The sequence below is a fragment of the Hemicordylus capensis genome, chromosome 4 (genome assembly GCF_027244095.1).
Source record: "Hemicordylus capensis ecotype Gifberg chromosome 4, rHemCap1.1.pri, whole genome shotgun sequence".
Lineage (NCBI taxonomy): Eukaryota > Metazoa > Chordata > Lepidosauria > Squamata > Cordylidae > Hemicordylus > Hemicordylus capensis.
Genome location: NC_069660.1, coordinates 15353947 through 15370566, shown reverse-complemented (window position 1 = coordinate 15370566; position 16620 = coordinate 15353947). Strand labels below are relative to the sequence as shown.

General features: G+C 44.6%; 1 protein-coding gene across 3 annotated transcripts in view; it reads right to left on the bottom strand.

Moving 5' to 3' along the window:
* The window catches only part of TAF4 (TATA-box binding protein associated factor 4), a 123414-nt gene that overhangs the window by 40076 nt on the left and 66718 nt on the right, over positions 1–16620 (bottom strand). For 2 of the 3 annotated variants that reach the window (XM_053250887.1, XM_053250888.1), the window contains exons 3-5: positions 5258–5442; positions 2188–2307; positions 1388–1507 (exon numbers count right to left, since the gene is read on the bottom strand). In XM_053250887.1, the coding sequence (XP_053106862.1) occupies positions 1388–1507; positions 2188–2307; positions 5258–5442 (425 nt within the window). The remainder of the gene's footprint in view (positions 1–1387; positions 1508–2187; positions 2308–5257; positions 5443–16620) is intronic. The other variant, XM_053250889.1, reaches the window with a different exon arrangement.

The window sequence follows — 16620 nt, the reverse complement described above, 5'->3', positions numbered from 1 at the left end:
TGTTCAGATGTGTGGCATGAAGCTCACACACCAAGACGATCCGTGCTGCTCTGAGCAGCGTGGATCTTTGGAGGCCGAGAAAATGAAGCCTGGCCTCCAGCTATCCCTTAATGCACCACGCAGGCAGCGCGGTACATTGAAGGATTTCCCCTCAAGCCAGGAGCTCTGGTCACCTGGTTCTGTGTCTGCTTGGGTTGCAGCACACACAACACCCTGGACCTGGGTAAAAGGCCACTCCTGCGCTATCAGAGTAAAAAACTCAGGCTACCAGGGGAGACAGCGCTGGGATTGGGACTTCACATGAGCAGCCCTATCTAGGTTGGGTTGCTCATGTGAACAACCAAGACATATGGTCCATGAACATACAAAAAAGGCACAAAATGTGGTATCAGGTGCAGATCTGCTTTAGCAGAGTTGCATTTGGTTTTTGTTTAAAATCAAATTTCGAGACCTTGTTTAAGCATTTTTATCCCACTTTCCCCCCAAATTGGGTTATTTCTTTAACTGGAAGGGAAATGTCCAAGATGGCTTACATAATGAAAATCAATCACACTACTAAACAATCAACAATGCCGTAACAAGAACAATTAAATGAAAGCCCTCAGACAAAACACAAAAGCGGCAAGTAAACAAGCAAGGAAGATCAACTGCTGAGTAAAAGCTTTCTTAAAGAAATGTTTCCAAACACTGGCAAGGCGAGTGCTAAAAGAATCTCCCAAAGTGAGGATTCCACATTCTGGGTGCTATCGCACCCTCTCGCACATTCCTGTCAACCATATTTTGGAGGTAAAGCGATGCACAAAGCCATGAAATTTCCCTACCCATAAAGGGCTACTAGTCCAGCAGCTGTGGGCCACCTCCAGCCTCAGAGGCACGATGCCTCTCAATACCAGTTGCTGGGGAGCAACAGCAGGAGAGAGGGCATACACATACCTCTTGCCTGTGGGCTCCCCAGGGTCATCTGGTGGGCCACTGTGTGAAACAGGATGCTGGACCAGATGGGCCTTGGGCCTGATCCAGCAGCGCTGTTCTTATTAATTTTTATTTATTATTTAACACATTTTTATACCGCCCCAAACGCAAGTTCTTTGGGTGGTTTACAAGACTTAAGTAGAATGGTAATGTGTAGTGGTGAAAACGTTATTACCACAAACTTTTTCAATAACCACCTTACAGTCTTGTTGCTTTTTGGACTACAACTCCCACCATCCCTGGCCTTTGGCCATTGTGGCAGGGAATGATGGATCTGCAGCTGTAGCACTCAATATGTTCTCATGCTGAACATTTATCTGACAGCCATTAATTGATTCTCCTCCCGGGATGTCTTTAGGGTCCACTTTCTGACTTGACTTTCTGACTTGTAGCAAACAGTTGTCAAGCAACTCACTGTGGCTGCAGTTGAGGTTGCTGTGGCTCCCTGCACCGTCCGCTGTGGAGTTCCAGTCTGCACAGCAGTTGCTGTTCCCAATGCCGTCGTTTGTGCGGGACTGCCAAGAACAATCTGAGGCTGCAAGAGAGGCAAACATTGGGTGATCAGACAGAGAGTCACAACAAATGGAGAATTCATCATTATCAGTATATCCCCCACAATCGTGTTAAAAAGACGTACCAAAAAGCTCTACCAACTGACTGATGCAGTTTTGAGAAATGACCACCAGGTGGCCCAGAGCACTATGCAATCAAAATTGAAAGCTCTAAAAGTTGATTAAAGGGAACATGAATTTCATCTGGAAGGTTAAAGGGCAGTATAGTTTCCCAAGAGGGATATTTCTGTACTGGTACAGCCATATCAACCTATTCACATGTTCACTTGTTCTTAAGAACTAATCTTCTGACCAAAGGAACCCCCAATAAACTTCCAAGAGTCCAGAGTTCCCAGGAATGCTGTTGGAAGCCCACTGGTTGAATGCACACATGTAAACTGTTTTAAGGGACTACGGTTGCAATCCTAGAGACAACTCCTGGAGAGCAAGCCCCAATAAACACAGTGGAACTTACTTTAGAGTAAAACATGTACAGGAGTTGGCTTTAAATCAGGTTGTCTACATCCAAGGATAACAACATACCCAGTAGTTTTGCATATGCTATTCCCATGAAAAATTACCGTTACCCTAACGGTATCTGGGTACTCAGTCTATTACTCACTTTAGCATTAGAAAGCAAGTGCACCAGTTCTGATAAACTCACCTGAACTACAGGCGGCCTCTGTAGCGTCGTTGTAGGCTGTACAGTTGTCTGTGCCTGAGACACTTGCTTGATTATAGTGGTCGGTGCCACCTGCCGTGCAATTATAGGCGTTCCAGGAGCCTGCAAAAGAATCCCAGGCACAGTCACAGAGGAGCAGCTACACATCATCAGACAAGTGGTCCAGCTTAACAGCATCCTAGGGACGTTGTCCGCACAAAGTACTCTAGATCAGGAGTTCCCAACCTGTAGTCCTCCAGATGTTGATTGACTACAACTCCCATCAACCCTAGCCACAATTTATTGTGGCTGGGGACGATAGGTTGTAATTCAGGACCACCTGGAGGACCACAGGTTGTGAACCCCTGATCTAGAGGAATCATCCTTTTAGAAACTTTGCATAAATTTAATGCGCCACACTTCCTCATCCTTCAAAGCTAAGTCATGGCTACACAAGTCATGGTTTTGTGTTATTTCACATGCACACTTCACAGCATCAAATCTGGCCCCGGTTTCTCAATATGTTAACAAAAACTTCATATCACAAGGAATTTATAGCCCTCAGAATAATGAAGAAAATTAGAAAACGTGCAAGTGCAAAATCGAAAGACAACTGTTGGGCAGACATTCTGGGAGTCAAGGAGCGGGGGGACTGGTGTCCTGTGCGTTTTGTAGAAGGCGAACAAAAACCTCTGCTTTAGAACATAATCATTGTTAATATAAGCAGCTTGCTATTAGCATTGCCATCTATACTGAAGTGTACTTAGGGATTTTGTAGTGATGGTGGTGACTGGCTGAGCTACCCTGACGCCACAGATGGGCAGGACTGTCTGGGCCAAAGTAAGGAGAGTCATTGGTAGGGGGTAGGTTGGGGAAAATCTACCCTGCTCTTGCACTGAAGGGTAAGATAAGAAATTATGTTTAAAAACAAAACAAATCAGAGGGAGGAGAAGAGGAGGAGACCAGAGAGAGGAGTTTCAAAGGGACTAAAAAAAAAAAAACCACTTGGGGAGGGCAGACACAGTGCATAAATATACAATGACCAGTCAAAGATTTCACTGCAGGTCTCTAGTATAAATGTACAGTCATAAGGCCTATCTCAATTCATGTGGTTATCATGCACCTTTCTGGGCTGCAAGATGCACTAAATATAAAGGTTCTGTCCTTATCTAATAGAAGATCACCACATTCAAATAGTTACATTAACAAATCACTATTTTTGTTTCTTGTGAAAATAGCTGAGGTGCAAATAGGGAGATGACAAAATAAATCATGAAAATCAATACTTTCAGCTGTTTGAATTAATCAGGGCCAGTGATGTGTTTCTGATCTTGCCGGGCCCTTCCAGAGCCCAGCGAATGCTCGGAATTCTAAGGACTCTGGGGCAACAGCGCAAAGAGAAAGAGCGGGGCGGGGGGAGAGTCAAGCGGTGGCTCCTGGCTTGCCCCGGTAGTCCCTTAAAGCATACCTGGTGGGAGGACTACTTCTTTTATTTATAAGCCACCTTTCTGCACAAAAGTGCAGTCAAGGTGGTGTACAACCTCAAATGATAAAAGCATTTCAACAAAAAGGGTGGCTGACGTGCAGAGCAAGGATACACCAGTGCACTGAGAGAGCAGCCTACCAGGACTTCCCAACTATTTCCCCAACCAATGGGGAAATAGGAAAGCGGCCATTTTTGATGCCCCACCCCCAGGTTCTTTAGGAAGTCTTGAGTGTCACCCAGAAATACGTTCCTGAGGGCTGTGCTGAGGGACATATTTTCAGGTGGCACAGAGGGCTTCCGAGGGAATGGGGGTGGGGGGCATCCGTTAGTTGGGAAATTCTGTTAGGCTACTCTCTTGCTACACTGGTGCATCTTTGCTCTGGATGTCAGACAGTATATTTTTTTCCTTGCCAGTGGGAAAACAGTTTTGGTGGGGCCAGTTTTGAGCAGAAACATAACAAAGCAAGAGGAAGAATTAAGCAGCTCTTGCCCTCCTCTATAGTTCTTCTACTTCTGTCCACAGCCTCCCATGGCTGCTTTTCATTTAGATAAGAAAACACCGTGAGGAGACCTGCATGTATCTCCAGTCTAACATCTAATCTAGTCTTCCATCAGAGTTTCCAAAACCTCTTGGCTCCTTCAGAGGCTATGTTCTTCTAAAGCCAGAGTCACAATTGACTGATTAGACTCATGTCAGTTAAACTTGTTCAAAGCTGTGACTTTTCACATTTTTCTTAGAGATTGCTCTGAGAGTGAAACTGGCATGAATTCAACCATTCAAAAGTGGGTCCAGATCCTTGCAAAAATGTGCAGAAACCCTAAATTGTAAGTAAAAGGCAGAAAAGAAAGAAAAGGGAATGAACAGAGAAACAAGATGTCTAGCCCCTAGGGTTCTATGTTAAAGTCTGACAATGTGTTGGAAGCTATTTGCCGTACACATAGATATGAATGGAAATTCCAGTGGTTAAGTGCTGGGATTTCTCATAACATAACTATCCACCTCCCTGCCCCACATGGACTTTTAGTTCATGCATGCACACACGGACCCTTCTTTTTGCAATCCCCCACAATGAAAGAAAATATTTAACTATGTAAAAAAATATTGTGCGTGCATATGTTGTGGGTAAAATGTGCCCCAACGAACGGGGTACATTTTACCCACAACACATATTAAACACATCTTTTCAAATCTAGCACATTTAAGTCATTTAGCTCAGAACTGAGATTTTTGTGGCTGCAGAATTTAAGTGCAATTTCAGTACAGGAACTGAGCCGCGATGGGAGGAAGCACATGCACAGAGTGGCACGAACAGGTGCTGCTCTAGGCTCAGGCACTGAGCTGCTTGCTTTCAGAAATAAAGGCTTCACTCAATATTTAAGGGCAGAGTTTCCCAAAGCGTGGACATTGGCTTGGAAGTCCAGGTACAGAGTCAGCATGGAATGGAAACACAATTGGCAAACACACTGGATACATTACAGAGCAGGATAAATAAAATAAATAAAGGGCTCCTAGGAGGCTTGAACCTCTGGAGGTAGCCAGCTTGGATACCCTCAGTGAAATGAAATTTAAGATTTTATTTTACTTACGTTTCTCAGTGAACTGACCTGCACAGTCGAGATCTGGACCGGAGAAGCACTGGTAGGTGTGGCAGGGCGAGGAGTCATGGTGGTCTGAGGCTGGGACTGCGCATGCGCTTGGGCCTGCATCTGCGCCAAAGCGTGTTGAGGGATCATCAATAACTGGCCATTCTCACTACGCACAAGGACCATGCCTGAGGAAAGAGAAAAAGCACCCATCAGGATTGGTTCATGGAATACAAAGTTACTCCAGACATGGAAGCATCAAAGCTGTGACATAAATTGTCATTAACTGGATTTTTAAAAGTCTACAGGCATCATCCAGACTAAGTTCGTCATGACTAGTCCCACTGAAATGAATGGGACTTAAACTAGTCATGACTAACTTATTTCACCAATTTCAATGAAGTAAATGACTAACTTAGTCTGGATGCTTCTAATACATTTATTTATTTACACACACATACAAAGCTGCAAAACAGAGGTCATATATCAGTGCAGAACACATGATTTGCATACAGAAGGGCCCACACTTCGTCGCCAGTTACAAGGCTCCTAGGTAACAGGTGTGCGGAAAGACTCTCTACCTGAGTCCGGGGAGAACTACTGACAGTTTGAGAAGACAGTTCTGTGCTTGATGGACCAAAAGTCAGACTCAGAATACACGATAAAGCAGCTTTGTTAAGTGGAGCAGCAGGGAAATGCTTGACTAACAAGCAAAAGGTTGCCAGTTCAAATCTCCACTGGTACTATATCAGGCAGCAGCGATATAGGAAGATGCTGAAAGGCATCATCTCAAACTGCGCAGGAGGAGGCAATGGTAAACCCCTCCTGTTTTCTACCAAAGGAAAACCACAGGACTCTGTGGTCACCAGGAGTTGACACTGACTCGACAGCACACTTTACTATGTTCACAGGAGGCAAGCAATTTCTTTAGAGTAAGGAGGAAAAGTTGCTACCTATTCACTTTAGATCTTGGAGTGTGATATTTCATTACCATTTAAATATATAGCCATTTAAATATATTATGAAAGCTCCAGCCAGGTAACAATTGAAAATAAGCAAAAAAAAACCCTATTAAAATGGAATGAGGCACAGACTACTACTACGACGACGACGACGACGACAGCAGATATTTATATACTGCTTTTCAACAAGTGCTCAAAGCAGTTTACATAAAAACTAAATAATAGATAAATAATAAAACACCTCCAGCCTCAGAGGCAGGATGCCTCTCAATACCAGTTGCAGGGGAGCAACACTCAGGAGAGAGGGCATGCCCTCACCTCTTGCCTATGGGCTTCCCAGAGGCATCTGGTGGGCCACTGTGGGAAACAGGATGCTGGACTAGATGGGCCTTGGGCCTGATCCAGCAGGGCTGTCCTTATGTTGGTTCCCTGTCCCAAAAGGAATCACAAAAAAAGAAATACAAGGTAGGTGGCAGCTTCAACCACTAGAGGGATGCTGAGCTGGGATTAGGGTCAATGTCAAATTCAGTCAAATTCAAGCCCTTTAAAAGACATTAACATCCCATCTAGAACTACTGTGCTGGATTGCTCTTGTAACAGCAAAGACTTCTCCAGTGAGGCCATTGGAACAGTTTGGTCTTAGTCAAGCAGGCTGACATACCAGCCAGTATCAGCATCAGCAACCAGCCAGGACTCCTAACACACGGCCCAACTCCTATCCTGAGAAAGCTTATATTGTATAGAATAAGGATTGTTTCAACCAGTTTTGCCCATCTCTTTACAATGCCATGAACAGAGGAGGGCTAGCTGCAGAAATGGCTTGGCCCTTTTTGATGGTGAAGGTCCATGCTGCAAGGACATGACCAAAGCTGAGAAATGTGTAGGCCACTTGCATCGTAAGTGTCAACACATCCTTCCAGCATACATGTACCACCCAAGACGAAGAAAGTTGCCTGAAGGGTCCTGAAGCTCCCATATCTAAGCCAGGGAGCTATGGTGCCTAGAAATGTAACCATGGTGCTTAGACCAGGATATTCAGGGGCAGAGTTATTTAATAAAATAAATAATAAACATTTGTCATGGCCTGATCTAAGCTACCATAAACGTGCACAAGCTTACATACATCTCCCATTCTTTTTGCTACATAACCCACTTTACAAGCATTTTGTTGAAAAGCAGAACAAATACTGAGGCTATTCCCACGATCAGGAGAAATCGGACTAGGGGAGCCTAGCCCGATTTCTCCTGACCGTGGGAACCACCAGGCTCGCAGGCAAGCCCGGTGGCCTCAAGCTGGTTAACCCGCCAAAGTAACCCTCCCCTTAAACCGGGTTTGTGGCGCGGCTCTGCACTGCAGCTACTCACGAGTCGACCCCCAGTATGTGGGGCTCGGCCCCCAAACTCCCCAGCCCCTGCTGGCTCCATCACGGAGCCAGCAGTCGTGTGGGCGGCTGATCCGACCGCCCAGGGTCGTCCGCCTGACGGCCACCCTGCTCGTCTGAGGGGAGAGCGGGCTTAGCCCGTTCTCCCCGCTTACCTTTCCAAACCGGTTCTCACTGATCGTGAGACCCGGCTCACTGTATATAAATATCCAGAATTACATGAATTGTGTGTATATACACACACAAATAAATACAGTGGTCCCTCTACTTACGAAATTAATCCGTTCCGAATGCACATTTGTAAGTCGAAAAATTTGTAAGTCGAAAAGCGGTTTCCCATAGGAATGCATTGGGAACGGATTAATGCGTTCCGGAGCCTAGAAAAAAGACCCAGACCCCCAGTAAGGCTTGCAAACTGCACAGGAACATTTCTTTTCAAGAATAAACAGGCAGTAAACAGGCAGGCAAGTCAAGGAAACCGCATGTAAAATTCGTAAGTTGAGGAAACCCCATCTAAAAATTTGTAAGTAGAAAAAAACGCATCTAAAGCCGGATCTAAAACTGCCGTTTGTAACTTGAAAAATACTTATGTCGAGTAGTTTGTAAGTCGAGGGACCACTGTATATAAATATATAAACACTTTTCTATCCCAACTTCACTCAGGGTAGTGTACATGGGAGCAGTCCCATGTTATCCTAACAGTCACCCTGTGCAGTACTTTAGGCTAATAGATAATGAGGTCAGTCACACAATCAAAAACTGTGTGCTAACTGGGTTTGGGTGTACCTTGTGGAAGCAAGGTAGGAGGAAAAGCTACCCAGGTTTTCCTCTTACCTTGCTTTCAACAGAACCAAAAATTGGGATCTCACACAGCTCCCAAAGCCGGGTAGCACACAGTTTTTGATTGTGTGAATGAGCTCTAGAATCACTAAGGCAGTTTCGGGGAATTTGAACCCATGTCTCCCTGGTCCAAGTCTAACACTCTGTTCACTAGACTGATTGGCTCTCACCCTGATGGAGAGCTACTTATCTTAAAAGACAACCGACTTTTCCCAGGTTACTCACTTTGGAAGAATGTAGCAGAAAGGAAAACCTGCTATTAAACAAGATCTTTATCAGTCCAGTCTTAAAAGTCACCAGCCAATTAAACACAGGTTCCATCAGAAATGAGCACACAATTGTCTAACTTCTAAATTAATTTCCCATAACAGATTTAGACACAAAAGTGGTTATAAAAACCATAACTGGCCTCCAGCGCCTCTGTAACAGACGGCACTGCACTGAATTACATCCCAAAAGAAAAATAAAACTAAGGCAAATCAGGCAGTCGTTCTCTGCTCAGTCACACATGTCTCCACTCTTAACCCGCAATAAACAGCAGCCGTGATGAAGAGAGGTTTCTTGCAAGTACTGGCGGCAGTACTCACACGACTAGCCTCACCTGAACTAGTTATGGAAAACTAACGCATTCCGATAAGTATTTATTCTCTTGAACTCATATTAATGGATAGAGCTAGTTCAGATGTGCATGCTCATTCCTTGCTCCCTGCAATATCCATGTGCATGTGTATATGGATCACTACAGAGCTAACGGGATCATCACACCGCTTCAAACATTTCGGTGGAGTCTGTTCACACCTTCAGCTATGAATAATCAAGTGAGGTATATGTAGGCAGAATTGTAGGTGCAGTTGGCAGAGTGCCCACGTAAAATTGAGAAACCAAATATCTGACAAAGGAACTGCTTGCTTGCTTTCAGGAGAAGACCTCTGCTTTCACTTCTAAAAACATTTAACTAGACACATTTTTGAGAAGAGGGGAGTGGACTCTTCTCTTCCCCCTTTTAATCTGATGACAGATCAGGGTCAACCTTCAACATGCCCAATTGAAGGATCCGTGGCATGAAAATCTAGGTAAATAGAGAGCTGCTGTCAGTCCTGGACCACAGATTTAACTCTGTACACTACACTACACTACACTTGAGCTTAGCCAGAAGGCAGAGAAAGGATAACTTTGTATAAAGTAGCTCTTCATATATTTATGCTGTTTTGTCTCTTCTACCATAAAGCAAGCCACCTTAAGTGGTGCAGCAGGGAAATGTTTGAACAACAAGCAGAAGGTTGCTGGTTCAAATCCCCACTGGTACTATATCGGGTATCAGCGATATAGGAAGATGCTGAAAGGCATCATCTCATACTGCGTGGGAGGAGGCAATGGTAAACCCCTCCTGTATTCTACCAAAGAAAACCACAGGGCTCTGTGGGCGCCAGGAGTCAAAATCGACTTGATGGCACACTTTACCTTACCATAAAGCAAGGAGGGAACCTAGGTATCTGTATGGCCACAACTGTCTCACTGTACAATCCATCAAATATTACAAAAATCATAGAACTAACAACAAAAAAATAGAAGCATTAAGTTTCCTTATCTCTGGCAATGAAAATGTTCAATTCAAAAAAGAAAGAAAAAATCCTAACATTGCCTCTTAAATATAGTTAGGGACAGAGGAGGGCTCAATAAGAAGAAGTTCATAGGGATACAGGAAGCCATCTTATACAGAGTCTGTCCATTGGTCCATCTAGCTCAGTATTGTCTTCACAGACTGGCAGTGGCTTCTCCAAGGTTGCTGGCAGGAGTCTCTCTCAGCACTATCTTGGAGATGCCAAGAAGGGAACTTGGAACCTTCTGCATGCAAACATATAGATGTTCTTCCTAGAGCGGTCCCATCCCCTGAGGGGAATAACTTACAGTGCTCACACATGTAGTCTCCCATTCAAATGCAAACCAGGGCAGACCCAGCTTAGCAAAGGGACTTCCATGCTTGCTACCACAAGACCAGCTCTCCTCCCATAATCCAAAATCAGCCGCTGAAAACAAGTCCATGAGGCTATTCACACATGTGTGGAAAACTGGACTAAGAAAGCGCAGCACATGCATGTGAACCGCCAGGAATGGGCCCGATCCCGGAGGCTACATGGCGGCATACTGACCTAAGCAGCCTCCCTCTAAAATGAGGTGAAGGGAGTGTGCGCTCCCTTAAACTCTTTTTTTTAAAAATCATGTGTCAGTTGTGGCTGCTTGCAGCTGAGACTGGCACACTTGGCGGGTGTGTGTGTGTGTGTGTGTGTGTGTGTGTGTGTGTGTGTGTGGTTCCTAACAATAATCATTATTATTGGAGCTCTGGGGGGTGGGGCAACGTGCAGTGGCACATCCCAGCATCCTGACCCCCGAAGCTGCAGAAAGATCCGCTGCTTGTCTGGGTGGGCAATTTGCCCGCCCAGGGAAGGAAAGGAGATCATCTGCGGGGAAGGTACAGACAATCTTCTACACTGCAAATCTGAATGTCCAGAGAAAGGGAGCCCTATCAATGAATGGAGACCCCTTTCATTGCCAACAGATAGCTGTAGGTGATCAGATGAGAGCGAGTGAGATAGGTATCATTTGTATTTGCTTGTAGAAGACAATGCACTTATACCCAAGACTCTCACATTTATAAAGAGGCTAAATGTACAACAAATGAACAATAAAGAGGCTAAATGTAAAGAGCTAAACAATAAAGAACTAAACGGGGGGGGCAGGTGTCCAAGATGGAACCCCCACAAGGAAGGAGTCTCCCTGTCCAAACAGCAGCATAATATGGAAGACCCTTCCTCCCCTCTCCAGTTGGATAAGGGGAGGATTTTTCTCAAGAGCTGGCCAGGACCCCTTGTCCCTGGTGAGTACATTTGTGGAGACCGGCCAGTAGTTAAAGACAAGCTGCTATCTACCAATACCTTTTGGAACTTCCTTGCCAGGTGGAGGCAGAGCAAAGCAAAAACAACACCATGCATACCTATCAGGTCTCACAGTTAAATTGCCAAATTATTATAGTATACAGACATATATCCGTCCGTTGTAAAAACAAAAAACAAACGTGTCAACATCTATACGTCAGCCTCAGTAGTCTTCCTCCTCCTTCTGTGGATCACTCTTATATTATTCACTTATAATTACACACAACTGGGCAGCAATTTCTTAATTAGCAAACAGCAAACTTACAATGGGTGTAAATGCAAAGAAAAAATAGGGAGGCGAAATACCTAGATAAATTAAAACCTAGTGTAAATTGTAAGGAAGAGCTTAAAGAGATTGTGAAGTATATTGGTTATTAAAGGATGTGGAATGAAATGGAGATATAGACAAAAGTTGGATGTTAAGGGGTGTGTGGTGAAATGTAGATAACACAGCTGTATGTCTTTGACCTTAAGTGGCTCAGCAGGGAAATGCTTGACTAACAAGCAGGAGGTTGCTGGTTCAAATCCCCACTCACCTATATCGGGCAGCAGCGATATAGGAAGATGCTGAAAGGCATCATCTCATACTGCGCGGGAGGAGGCAATGGTAAACCCCTCCTGTATTCTACCAAAAGAAACCCACAGGGCTCTGTGGTTGCCAGGAGTCAACACCGACTCGACGGCACACTTTACCTTTATGTCTTTGAATTGCTCCCTGTTTCCCTTTTCTCTCCTTCCTAACCTATTTGCTAATGAAGACATTGCTGCCCAGTTGTGTGTAATTATAGGAGAATAATATAAGACTGTGCTCCACAGAAGGAGGAGGAAGGACACTGAGGCTGACGTATAGATGTCGAAACGTTTGTTTTTACAATGGACTGATATTTTACAACAGACTCATAAAACCATCACACAGTAGAATTATCCAGGCAAAGTCCATGCACTAAGACCATCCAGCAGGTCAACCTGCCAAGACCAAGTCAGCTGAAATTTCAAGTGCAACCACTGCCAGCAAACCTTTGGCTACCAACTTGACTAAAATACTAAGAGGTTGTTCACACAACCGGGTGGGCCGGGCACGAGGGGCAGAGGCTTGTTTTATTCACCTTCTCCCGGGAAGAGCTAGTTCTTGTTTTGGGAACGTGGACCATGCTCCCATACAAGCAATGCTGCGCGGCATAGCTCACAGCTCCAGAGGCCGGGACCACACGTCCTGGCTTCTAGGAATCCCACAATGCACCGTGTGATGCACTGGGGGATTTTCCCAAGAGATGGGAGCCAGGCTGGAAATAGCCCGCGCTCACACATGGGGAAGGAGCCCGGGTTACGGGAGCCAGGTTAACTGGTGCTGCCCCACCGGAATTGGGCACGATCCCGGCAGTTCTCACGCACAGCCTAACTCAGGCTGGGCTTCCCTAGCCTGGGTTAGGAGGTGCATGAGAAAAGCCTCTAGGCATGATATCTGAAAAATGCATAACGGTCTTCTCACTGTGCAATGTAGAGGAGTCAACCTCCATGAAGTCAGAGTCCAGATCCTTGGTAAGCATTTAGTTTTCTGGAGCACAGTTTGATACAACTGAAGGGTGGCAAGCCAATGTCCCAACACCCTCCTAACTGCCAAGTCCCACTGCCAACATGAACCCGTTTTGCCTCTACAGTGGCAACTGAATGGCGAAATGGCACAACAGCAGCGAATGGTCTCTGGACCACACTCGCCCTCCTGGTGTGCCATTTGCCCAGCCATGTTTATGGGCCAGAAAATACTAACATCTAGATGGGTAAGCAGCCCCCTAATGCTGCAGCGGGGAAGTAACTTGCCTAGGGAGCAAGAGGTTGCTGGTTTGAGTCCCCACTGGTATGTTTCCCAGACTAAGGGAAACACCTCTATCGGGCAGCAGCGATATAGGAAGATGCTGAAAGGCATCATCTCACACTGCGCGGGAGATGGCAATGGGAAACCCCTCCTGTATTCTACCAAAAGAAAACCACAGGGCTCTGTGGGCACCAGGAGTCAACACCGACTCGATGGCGCAACTTTACTTCACGCAAGTCAAGTCCACTGTTGCCAATTTCTCTACTCATACAGAAGTTATTAAAGTGGAAGAACCTTTTTAATGCAAAATGTTCCTCTTCCCAGGACATCATAGTTAAGAGAAAGGCAGACAAAGATGGGTAGGAATAAATTCTAGGAATAAATGGCAGCAAAAGCCATTTCTGGGTAGGTATCTGTTTCACTATCCATCTTAAGTACAACTCTTCACCAGAGTGAATGCATCTTGTTCCAGGGGAATATGTTACTTAGAAGAAAAAAGTATACTCCTCTTATGCTTTCACAATATGAAAATGTTTAAGACATTCACTGGGTGGATTTATCTACGTTAGCCCTCCTCACCTCCTGTGAATGCCTCAGCAAGTGGTCCATGAATCTGAAATTGTACAGTTCTCAGACTAGTGAGGTGCAGCAGTTTACAGCAGGTAAACTGAGGATCATTTCCCAATATGATTTAACCATTATGTTGAGTGCTTCCCCTTTGTGTGATGGGAGTAATGCAGGAAGCAGAAACACACCTGACTATTCTGTGACTGGTTATGCAAGCATGGAAAACTGGGACCAGAATTCAGCACCTTGAGAATCTCAGCTCACTCCCCTCCCACCACCACACTTTTGCTAAATTGAGTTTCTAAACCTTATGGCTGTAAAGATAGCTTTGAAAGTATGTGGGTAATACCTGCTGAAACCTCAGGAGGACAACTAGCAAGCTCTCTAGTGGACTGGTGGGAGTGAGTGAGTGAGTGAGTGAGTGAGTGAAAGAAATCTAGTTTATCTCATTGCACTTCCCCATAGCCTGCATAGGGCAGATTCTCATGATCACCCACAAGTAGGTGGGAACTAGAGGTTCCTGCAGAGATGAGTTGTCGGGGGAGTGTTGTCCAACACCGACCCGTTGGTGGGTTTGCACGACACACTTGCTGAGAGCACCCACCCCCAGAATCTCTGGTTCCCTCCTACTTGTTTTGTACTTACTTATGGGTAATTGTGAGAAGCTATAATTTATTTTATTTCTCCTAAGTAAGTAAAATTTTCTCAACTCTGCCCTCAAGCCCTGAAATTAATTTGCCTGATTACTCCCCACCCCCCATCCTACTAACCCAAGATACTCAACACTTGTCTTAGCCAGTGCAAGCCTTGAAAGGTCTTAGTTCATCCATTTTTTAGAGGGTGATCCCTGGGTGTCAATTAGAGGGAAAGTGGCATTAATTATTGTAGCCATCTCACTACCCTAGAAGGCATGTGTTTGCAGAGCCAGGCATTGGTAAAAAGATGTGTCAAATTTATATCTGCCTTCACCGGGCAATCCAGGAGCTATCAGCATGCTTAGCTGCACAGACAGGGGAAACATTCACAGTGTATGCCTTGCTAACATTCAAATGGAGGTGAACTGTATCTGAAAAGCAGCCTTAAGCATTTTCTATTAATTTAGGGGTTAGCAACACACTCTGTACAAGGGTCACATGGGAAATACAAATAAGCTGGAAGGTCCCAGCTAGTATCTTTCCCCTAGTGGTGATGTGCCATTAACAAGTATCACATTTAGATGAATGTAATGATGTCAAGTCAGTGACAATGGATGTTATACTTATTCTAGAACTGTTAGAACAAAATATACAAATACTATAATTAGCCTCTTGAAACTCATGGAAGGGTTGCAGAAATAATGAGATCTGAACAACAATGGTTACAAACAATGGACTTCATATTACTTTGCCTTCCAGCCTCTAAGCATAGAATATAGCAACACTGTACCATTTGGCTTATCCGGGCAACCATGAGAGCAGGATATTCTGGGGGTAGGGGGAGATGGGACCAAAACACAGAATGTTCCAATTTTAAAGCATTTTAACAAGCCACACACAGAAGTAGCACAAGGGCTGCTCTTTGGACTTCTCAGCCCCTTGTTCACTCTCCCAGACTTCTTTCCTGAGATAAATTGTGACTCCAAAGTTTTGAGGGCCATTTCAACACCAAATCCAAAAAGAGCAGATAGTCCTTAAAACCAGTAATTTAATAAGGTATCTTTCTTGCACATTCTTACTAGAATTTTCAAAACATTCCTAACATAACCACAAAACTTATTTTTCATTGCTAACAAACGCTATTTTGGTGATTTATCCTCTAAAGGTAAAGGTGTGCCGTCAAGTTGGTGTCAACTCCTGGCGACCACAGAGCCATGTGTTTTTCTTTGGTAGAATACAGGCAGGGTTTACTATTGCCATCTCTCGCGCAGTATGAGAAGATGCCTTTCAGCTTCTTCCTATATTGCTGCTGCCCTGATATAGGCGTACCAGCAGGGATTCAAACCAGCAACCTCTTGCTCCCTAGGCAAGTTATTTCCCCACTGAGCCATTAGGTGGCTGGTTTATCCTCTATGTTATATGAATATACATGTACTCTAGCTGCTACAGCAGAAGTTGTTCTGTTTTCAGTTTAAAAAAATTCCGAACACACATGGTGTACTACTTCTGCTGTGAATATTTGTATACCACTTTTCAGCAAAGTGCTCAAAGCAATTTACATGGATGGATCGATGGATAACTAACTAAAAAACTAACAAAATAAAATAAAATATATAAATAAAGGTTTCTTGTATAAGGTTCCCTGTCCCCAAAGGGCTCACAGTCTAAAAGGAAACATAAGGAAGACACCAGCAACCACCGATGGGCTGAATGTTCTGCTGGGGTTGGACTGGAACAGTTGCTCTCCCACTAACAAATAAAAGAAAGTAATCACTTCAAAAAGGTACCTCTTTGCTCAGTTAGCAGAGGTTGGTGCAGCATTCAATCCTTTAGCAAAGTGGCATGCCATCAAGGGACGCTTCTTCTCCGAGCGAAGAGACAGTTGCGTACATATAAGGGGTCCTTCCACAAGCAGGAGTCCTTGTATGAATGCAACTCCGCTTCTGTAGGCTAACGAAAGGTAAGCACTGTTAGGGCCCACTGTTCTCAATAGTAGAGGTAAGCCAATGCTTACATCTTTCCCACTGAAATCAATGAGACCTAGAAGTGCTCAACTTTGGCTGGATTGTGCTCACAACAAATCAAGTGTAACTATAAAAACCTAAGGGCCTCTCACTCAAGAATTTGGTATTTTTATTCCAGCATGTAAATATGGAATAGTCAGCAAACAAACATTTTTTGCCCATTTCTCTGTCACAATCTTGCATTCATTAAGCCTGGAAAGAAGCACTGAA